The sequence below is a fragment of the Herpailurus yagouaroundi genome, unplaced genomic scaffold (genome assembly GCF_014898765.1).
Source record: "Herpailurus yagouaroundi ecotype Mexico unplaced genomic scaffold, PumYag 184, whole genome shotgun sequence".
NCBI lineage: Eukaryota > Metazoa > Chordata > Mammalia > Carnivora > Felidae > Herpailurus > Herpailurus yagouaroundi.
In genome coordinates, this window is record NW_024412415.1 from 35,816,086 (window position 1) to 35,825,585 (window position 9,500).

Here is a 9,500-nt window from a genome sequence, read left to right on the forward strand (position 1 = left end):
CCCTTTCCTCCCTCCCACCCCCCATCAACCCTTAGTTTGTTCTCAGTTCTCAACAGTCTCTTATGCTTTGGCTCTCTCCCACTCTAACCTCTTTTTTTTTTTTTTTCCTTCCCTTCCCCCATGGGTTCCTGTTAAGTTTCTCAGGACCTACATAAGAGTGAAACCACATGGTATCTGTCTTTCTCTGTATGGCTTATTTCACTTAGCATCACACTCTCCAGTTCCATCCACGTTGCTACAAAAGGCCATATTTCATTTTTTCTCATCGCCACATAGTATTCCATTGTGTATATAAACCACAATTTCTTTATCCATTCATCAGTTGATGGACATTTAGGCTCTTTCCATAATTTGGCTATTGTTGAGAGTGCTGCTATGAACATTGGGGTACAAGTGCCCCTATGCATCAGTACTCCTGTGTCCCTTGGATAAATTCCTAGCAGTGCTATTGCTGGGTCATAGGGTAGGTCTATTTTTAATTTTCTGAGGAACCTCCACACTGCTTTCCAGAGCGGCTGCACCAGTTTGCATTCCCACCAACAGTGCAAGAGGGTTCCCGTTTCTCCACATCCTCTCCAGCATCTCTAGTCTCCTGATTTGTTCATTTTGGCCACTCTGACTGGCGTGAGGTGATACCTGAGTGTGGTTTTGATTTGTATTTCCCTGATAAGGAGCGACGCTGAACATCTTTTCATGTGCCTGTTGGCCATCCGGATGTCTTCTTTAGAGAAGTGTCTATTCATGTTTTCTGCCCATTTCTTCACTGGGTTATTTGCTTTTCGGGTGTGGAGTTTGGTGAGCTCTTTATAGATTTTGGATACTAGCCCTTTGTCCGATCTGTCATTTGCAAATATCTTTTCCCATTCCGTTGGTTGCCTTTTAGTTTTGTTGGTTGTTTCCTTTGCTGTGCAGAAGCCTTTTATCTTCATAAGGTCCCAGTAATTCACTTTTGCTTTTAATTCCCTTGCCTTTGGGGATGTGTCGAGTAAGAGATTACTACGGCTGAGGTCAGAGAGGTCTTTTCCTGCTTTCTCCTCTAAGGTTTTGATGGTTTCCTGTCTCACATTCAGGTCCTTTATCCATTTTGAGTTTATTTTTGTGAATGGTGTGAGAAAGTGGTCTAGTTTCAACCTTCTGCATGTTGCTGTCCAGTTCTCCCAGCACCATTTGTTAAAGAGACTGTCTTTTTTCCATTGGATGTTCTTTCCTGCTTTGTCAAAGATGAGTTGGCCATACGTTTGTGGGTCTAGTTCTGGGGTTTCTATTCTATTCCATTGGTCTATGTGTCTGTTTTTGTGCCAATACCCTGCTGTCTTGATGATGACAGCTTTGTAGTAGAGGCTAAAGTCTGGGATTGTGATGCCTCCTGCTTTGGTCTTCTTCTTCAAAATTCCTTTGGCTATTCGGGGCCTTTTGTGGTTCCATATGAATTTCAGGATTGCTTGTTCTAGTTTCGAGAAGAATGCTGGTGCAATTTTGATTGGGATTGCATTGAATGTGTAGATAGCTTTGGGTAGTATTGACATTTTGACAATATTTATTCTTCCAATCCATGAGCAGGGAATGTCTTTCCATTTCTTTAAATCTTCTTCAATTACCTTCATAAGCTTTCTATAGTTTTCAGCATACAGATCCTTTACATCTTTGGTTAGATTTATTCCTAGGTATTTTATGCTTCTTGGTGCAATTGTGAATGGGATCAGTTTCTTTATTTGTCTTTCTGTTGCTTCGTTGTTAGTGTATAAGAATGCAACTGATTTCTGTACATTGATTTTGTATCCTGCAACTTTGCTGAATTCATGTATCAGTTCTAGCAGACTTTTGGTGGAGTCTATCGGATTTTCCATGTATAATATCATGTCATCTGCAAAAAGCGAAAGCTTGACTTCATCTTTGCCAATTTTGATGCCTTTGATTTCCTTTTGTTGTCTGATTGCTGATGCTAGAACTTCCAGCACTATGTTAAACAACAGCGGTGAGAGTGGGCATCCCTGTCGTGTTCCTGATCTCAGGGAAAAAGCTCTCAGTTTTTCCCCGTTGAGGATGATGTTACCTGTGGGCTTTTCATAAATGGCTTTTATGATCTTAAGTATGTTCCTTCTATCCCAACTTTCTCAAGGGTTTTTATTAAGAAACGGTGCTGGATTTTGTCAAAGGCCTTTTCTGCATCGATTGACAGGATCATATGGTTTTTCTCTTTTTTTTTGTTAATGTGATGTATCACATTGATTGTTGCGAATGTTGAACCAGCCCTGCATCCCAAGAATGAATCCCACTTGATCATGGTGAATAATTCTTTTTATATGCCATTGAATTCGATTTGCTAGTACCTTATTGAGAATTTTTGCATCTATATTCATCAGGGATATTGGCCTGTAGTTCTCTTTTTTTACTGGGTCTCTGTCTGGTTTAGGAATCAAAGTAATACTGGCTTCATAGAATGAGTCTGGAAGTTTTCCTTCCCTTTCTATTTCTTGGAATAGCTTGAGAAGGATAGGTATTATCTCTGCTTTAAACGTCTGGTAGAACTCCCCTGGGAAGCCATCTGGTCCTGGACTCTTATTTGTTGGGAGATTTTTGATAACCGATTCAATTTCTTCGCTGGTGATGGGTCTGTTCAAGCTTTCTGTTTCCTCCTGGTTGAGTTTTGGAAGAGTGTGGGTGTTCAGGAATTTGTCCATTTCTTCCAGGTTGTCCAATTTGTTGGCATATAATTTTTCATAGTATTCCCTGATAATTGTTTGTATCTCTGAGGGATTGGTTGTAATCATTCCATTTTCATTCATGATTTTATCTATTTGGGTCATCTCCCTTTTCTTTTTGAGAAGCCTGGCTAGAGGTTTGTCAATTTTGTTTATTTTTTCAAAAAACCAACTCTTGGTTTCGTTGATCTGCTCTACAGTTTTTTTAGATTCTATATTGTTTATTTCTGCTCTGATCTTTATTATTTCTCTTCTTCTGCTGGGTTTAGGCTGCCTTTGCTGTTCTGCTTCTATTTCCTTTAGGTGTGCTGTTAGATTTTGTATTTGGGATTTTTCTTGTTTCTTGAGATAGGCCTGGATTGCAATGTATTTTCCTCTCAGGACTGCCTTCGCCGCGTCCCAAAGCGTTTGGATTGTTGTATTTTCATTTTTGTTTGTTTCCATATATTTTTTAATTTCTTCTCTAATTGCCTGGTTGACCCACTCATTCGTTAGTAGGGTGTTCTTTAACCTCCATGCTTTTGGAGGTTTTCCAGACTTTTTTCTGTGGTTGATTTCAAGCTTCATAGCATTGTGGTCTGAAAGTATGCATGGTATGATTTCAATTCTTGTAAACTTATGAAGGGCTGTTTTGTGACCGAGTATATGATCTATCTTGGAGAATGTTCCATGTGCACTCGAGAAGCAAGTATATTCTGTTGCTTTGGGATGCAGAGTTCTAAATATATCTGTCAAGTCCATCTGATCCAATGTCTCATTCAGGGCCCTTGTTTCTTTATTGACCGTGTGTCTAGATGATCTATCCATTTCTGTAAGTGGGGTGTTAAAGTCCCCTGCAATTACCACATTCTTATCGATAAGGTTGCTTATGTTTATGAGTAATTGTTTTATATATTTGGGTGCTCCAGTATTCGGCGCATAGACATTTATAATTGTTAGCTCTTCCTGATGGATAGACCCTGTCACTATTATATAATGTCCTTCTTCATCTCTTGTTACAGCCTTTAATTTAAAGTCTAGTTTGTCTGATATAAGTATGGCTACTCCAGCTTTCTTTTGGTTTCCAGTAGCATGATAAATAGTTCTCCATCCCCTCACTCTCAATCTAAAGGTGTCCTCAGGTCTAAAATGAGTCTCTTGTAGACAGCAAATAGATGGGTCTTGTTTTTTTATCCATTCTGATACCCTATGTCTTTTGGTTGGCGCATTTAATCCATTTACATTCAGTGTTATTATAGAAAGATGTGGGTTTAGAGTCATTGTGATGTCTGTATGTTTTATGCTTGTAGTGATGTCTCTGGTACTTTGTCTCACAGGGTCCCCCTTAGGATCTCTTGTAGGGCTGGTTTAGTGGTGACAAATTCCTTCAGTTTTTGTTTGTTTGGGAAGACTTTTATCTCACCTTCTATTCTAAATGACAGACTTGCTGGATAAAGGATTCTCAGCTGCATATTTTTTCTGTCTAGCACACTGAAAATCTCGTGCCAATTCTTTCTGGCCTGCCAAGTTTCAAAAGAGAGATCAGTCACGAGTCTTATAGGTCTCCCTTTATATGTGAGGGCACGTTTACCCCTTGCTGCTTTCAGAATTTTCTCTTTATCCTTGTATTTTGCCAGTTTCACTATGATATGTCGTGCAGAAGATCAATTCAAGTTACGTCTGAAGGGAGTTCTCTGTGCCTCTTGGATTTCAATGCCTTTTTCCTTCCCCAGTTCAGGGAAGTTCTCAGCTATTATTTCTTCAAGTACCCCTTCAGCACCTTTCCCTCTCTCTTCCTCCTCTGGGATACCAATTATGCGTATATTATTTCTTTTTAGTGTATCACTTAGTTCTCTAATTTTCCCCTCATACTCCTGGATTTTTTTATCTCTCTGTTTCTCAGCTTCCTCTTTTTCCATAACTTTATCTTCTAGTTCACCTATTCTCTCCTCTGCCTCTTCAATCCGAGCCGTGGTGGTTTCCATTTTGTTATGCATTTCGTTTAAAGCGTTTTTCAGCTCCTCGTGACTGTTCCTTAGTCCCTTGATCTCTGTAGCAAGAGATTCTCTGTCAGCTATACTGTTTTCAAGCCCAGCGATTAATTTTATGACTATTATTCTAAATTCGCTTTCTGTTATATTATTTAAATCCTTTTTGATCAGCTCATTAGCTGTTGTTATTTCCTGGAGATTCTTCTGAGGGGAATTCTTCCGCTTGGTCATTTTGGATAGTCCCTGGCGTGGTGAGGACCTGCAGGGCACTTCCCCTGTACTGTGGTGTATAACTGGAGTTGGTGGGCGGAGCCGCAGTCAGACCTGATGTCTGCCCCCAGCCCACCGCTGGGGCCACAGTCAGACTGGTGCGTGCCTTCTCTTCCCCTCTCCTAGGGGCGGGATTCACTGTGGGGTGGGGTGGCCTGTCTGGGCTACTTGCACACTGCCAGGCTTGTGATGCTGGGGATCTGGCATCTTAGCTGGGGTGGGTAGGCAAGGTGCACAGGGGCAGGAGGGGCAGGCTTAGCTTGCTTCTCCTTAGGTGATCCACTTCGGGAGGGGCCCTGTGGCAGCAGGAGGGAGTCAGATCCACTGCCGGAGGTTTGGCTCCGCAGAAGCGCAGAGTTGGGTGTTTGCGCGGAGCGAGCAAGTTCCCTGGCAGGAACTGGTTCTCTTTGGGATTTTGGCTGGGGGATGGGCGGGGGAGATGGCGCTGGCGAGCACCTTTGTTCCCCACCAAACTGAGCTCTGTCGTCCGGGGGCTCAGCAGCTCTCCTTCCCTTTGTCCTCCAGCCTTACCGCTTTCTGAGCAGAGCTGTTAACTTATGACCTCCCAGACGCTAAGCCGCGCTTGCTGTCGGAACACAGTCCGTCAGGCCCCTCCGCTTTTTGCAAGCCAGACTCGGGGGCTCTGCTTGGCCGGCGAGCCGCCCCTCCGCCCCGGCTCCCTCCCGCCAGTCAGTGGATCGCGCACCGCCTCGCCGCCCTTCCTACCCTCTTCCGTGGGCCTCTCGTCTGCGCTTGGCTCCGGGGACTCCGTTCTGCTAATCCTCTGGCGGTTTTCTGGGTTATTTAGGCAGGTGTAGGTGGAATCTAAGTGATCAGCAGGATGCGCGGTGAGCCCAGCGTCCTCCTACGCCGCCATATTCCCTCTCTCCCTTAATAGGTTTTTAAGAGTAAAGGACCAGATGCATAGGAAGGAGAGATATTTCGAGAGCCTGCTGAAAATTTCTGGGCCGAATTGTCTTTTTTTTTTTTTTTTTTTTATGATAGCAGGTCGAAGAATAAATAGAATTAAGACCATGAGAAAGCCTTTGTTTAACACACTGGCCAACAGAAATTACCTTTTGACTTTAGCAATAATGGGATCCTATGAAGCTGCTGAAGGAGAAACAAGATGTGCCCATTGATGCTTGTGCCAAGTAACTGGCGGCAGCGTCTCTTTGGTTTGCCTGGTCAGGCTTCTGCCAGGTGTGCAAATGTAACCTACACGTGTCATATGCTTTGCTGGGCTAAGTGACGGGGCTGTGTGATGGCCACACATACTCCCTTGTGAAACCAGCTTTCTCTGTGCGGACCATGTTCTTTTCTCCAGTTGCCTTAATTTCGTAGTAAGTGTGCTGAAATTGGACAATACAGCAAGGTCAGAAAAAAGTAGCGCTGTCAGAATACGAGGGAGGGAAGCTGGGTAGCCACGCCTCTAGAAAGAGGTTGCTGGTCCCAACCCAGCACCGCAGGTCTGGTTCTCCTCTACAGAGGCGGATGTCAGACGTTAATGGCTTGGATTACATGAACTCTAAATGATTGAGAGTAGTACGTGCAACTACTCGGTGACCCAAAGACTCATGGTAGCTCATCCCCGCATTCTTCTACCTAGAGGAATGACATGTAGGGAAAGCCAGTTATTATTCTGCTTGAAGAGCAAGTTGTCCTTGCATATGATGTAATGAACATGTGCTGTTTTGCTGGACAAGGATAACTGAAGTGTGAGTTGGCAACCAAGCCCTACCACTTACAGTGTGCAACTTTGTGTAATCTTATTAAATTTGCAGTCTCGGTTCTTAAACAAAACAAACAAGCAAAAAAACAAAACAAAACAAAAACAAAAACAAAAACAAAAAACCCAAAAACCAAAAACCAAAAAACAGGAGAGCCAGAAACCAAAAAGCAAACTCTTAACTATAGACTACACACAGATGGTTACCAGAGGGGAGACACGTGGGGATGGGTGAAACAGATGAAGGGGATTAAGCGCACACTTATCTTGATGAGCACTGAGTTATGTGTAGAATTGTTGAATCACTATACTGTACCCCTGCAACAAATATAACACTGTGTGTCAACTGGTTAAAATAAAAACTTAGTAGAATAGAATAGAATAGAATAGAATAGAATAGAATAGAATAGAATACAATGCAATACAATGCAATACAATGCAATACAATGCAATACAATGCAATACAATAGAATACAATAGAATAACTTATCCACAGATCTGGACCTTTTCACTCTTACATTCTTATTACTTAAAGTAGAAAATTTTAAATGTAGAGCAAAGTACAGAAAATAATACAACATGATATACTCACCACTGATATGTAATGCATGCTGCCATTTTTTTTTTTTATTTAATACAAATGTTTAAAGATACAGAAGTCGCCAAAAGCTGCTTCATCATTTCTTCTTCTTCCTTAACCACCTCAACAGAAACTACTGCACCGAAGGCAAGGAATATTTTTCTCTGCATGTTTTTGTGGCTTATGACTTGTGTATGCCCCTAAACAATGTATGTGGTATTTGTTCGATGTATTTTAAAAATATCGTGTTGTACGCAACTCGAAGTTGAAATTTGCCTTTGTCAATGCATTCAAACCTCATTCACTCCTACTATATCATATTTGAGTGTGTAAGCACTTCACGGTTTGTTTATCTGTTCCCAGGCTGACGGGCCATATGTGCTATTTTCATTTCTTAGCCTCAGCACACCACGTGTCCTTCTATGTGTGAGTGAATTGAGCACACGCTAACTTTTGGTCAGTTATGTGTGTTGCATATAATTTCTTCTAAACCCCTTTTGCATAGGGCCAGATGGTAAATACTTTAGGCACGGCGGCCCACAGAGTCTCTGGTGCAACTCTAACTCTGTCGTTGTAGCATGAGAGCAGCCGCAGGCAACACATAAGCAGATAAGCATGGCTGTATTCCGGTAAAACTTCATTCACACAAAACAGGCAGAGGGCCAGACTTGGGCCCATGGGCTATAGCTGGCTGTCCCTTGTTCTAGATTATTGTTTGTCTTTTTGTTTGTGAAGGCTTTTGTCATGCTGAACTTTTATTTGAATGTAATCAGTTTTCTTCCAATCTTTTCCTATTTGGTTGTGCTTTTGTGTCCAGTTCAAGATGTTCTTCCCTAGTGCTTGTATTAAATACTTTGTCCTGTTTATACCTGGAAAAGCTTTAAGGTTTTGCTTTTTACATTTCAGTTTTCAGTTGGCCTGGAATTATTTTTGTGTGATGTGAACTATGAATCCAGTTTTTTTTTTTTTTTTATGTTTATTCATTTTTGAGAGACAGAGTGCGAGCAGGGGAGGGGCAGAGAGACGGAGACACAGAGTCCAGAATCTGAAGCAGGCTCCAGGCTCTGAGCTGTCAGCACAGAGCCTGACGCAGGGCTTGAACTCACGAACCGTGAAATCATGACACGAGCAGAAGTCAGACGCTCAACTGACTGAGCGACCCAGGCGCCCCACTAAGAATCCAGTTTTAATTTTCTTCTTGTAGGTCAGTTGTCCTAGCCACTTATTGAGTGGTCCATCTTCGTTCACTGATTGGTCACACTGATTCTGCCTATACCCATTTGGTTAGCTGTAACCCTTGTTAAATCCTGCAGAAATGACCCTGAGCTGCTACCTATTGGTTGCTGCTTACGTGAAGAATGAAGCTAAGTTTGAGACCTCTCGGTTGGTCAAAAATGTAAATGCTCCTGCGAGAAATACTTCTTTAGGATCCTTGCCAGAGAAACAAGGTATAATTAGTAACTTAATCTCATGACTGAATATTGGTCAGGGAAGGCTCACTGCTGTAATAAACAACTCCCAGATCTCAGTGGCTTACTCCGATCAGGATGTACTTCTCACTCACGTTACAGACCAGTGTGAGTAGGTGGTGGGTAGGTGGAATTGCTGAGTTCCACAAAGTCGTTTCCACAAAGTGATTCGAGGACTTTAGCTCCTTCTGCCTTATGGGTCCGCTATCACTTAACGCCTCACTTAGCGCCTGTTTTGTGGGCCCTCTGCCATAGGGCTGTATATGATGGAAGAAAGAACGCACATGGGGTTTTGTGGGAGGTTCCATCTGTCATGTCTGGAGGTAGTGTACATGGCTTCTGCCTTGGCCATTCCATTGGCCAGCACTCAGTCAAGTCATGCGTCTGTACCTGACTGCAAGAGATCCTGGGAAATGTAGTCCAGCTGTGTGGTCGAGAAGAAATGGATTAGGTGAACAACAAGTAAATATAGGGTCCCCTTCATTCAGAGCCTGATGTGATTCATCATAAGAGCAGGACCATATTTATTGTACTCCCCCATCTCCCTAGCAACTAAAACAGTGCCTGGCATATGATAAGGGTTTAATGAAAATTAGGAAGGAAGGAAGGAAGGAAGGAAGGAACGTAAGAAGGAAGGAAGAGAGGGAGGGAGGCTTGAAGGGGGAGGGAGGTGGGAAAGGAGGGAGGGAAGAAGGAAAGGAAGATTGACAAGAGTGAATGCATGAATAGGGAAGCCCAATGGGTTACTGAGGTGATTGTTCCAGACTTTTGTGGAGTCTC

At 42.7% G+C, this 9,500-nt stretch overlaps 1 protein-coding gene across 1 annotated transcript in view; it reads left to right on the forward strand.

Moving 5' to 3' along the window:
- LOC121041424 (thrombospondin type-1 domain-containing protein 4-like) overlaps positions 1-6,740 on the forward strand; it is a 71,567-nt gene extending 64,827 nt beyond the window's left edge. Inside the window, exon 3 of the mRNA XM_040492185.1 lies at positions 5,948-6,740. Coding sequence (XP_040348119.1) covers positions 5,948-6,084 — 137 coding nt within the window. The 3' untranslated portion in view covers positions 6,085-6,740. The remainder of the gene's footprint in view (positions 1-5,947) is intronic.
- Positions 6,741-9,500: the final 2,760 nt, after the last annotated feature.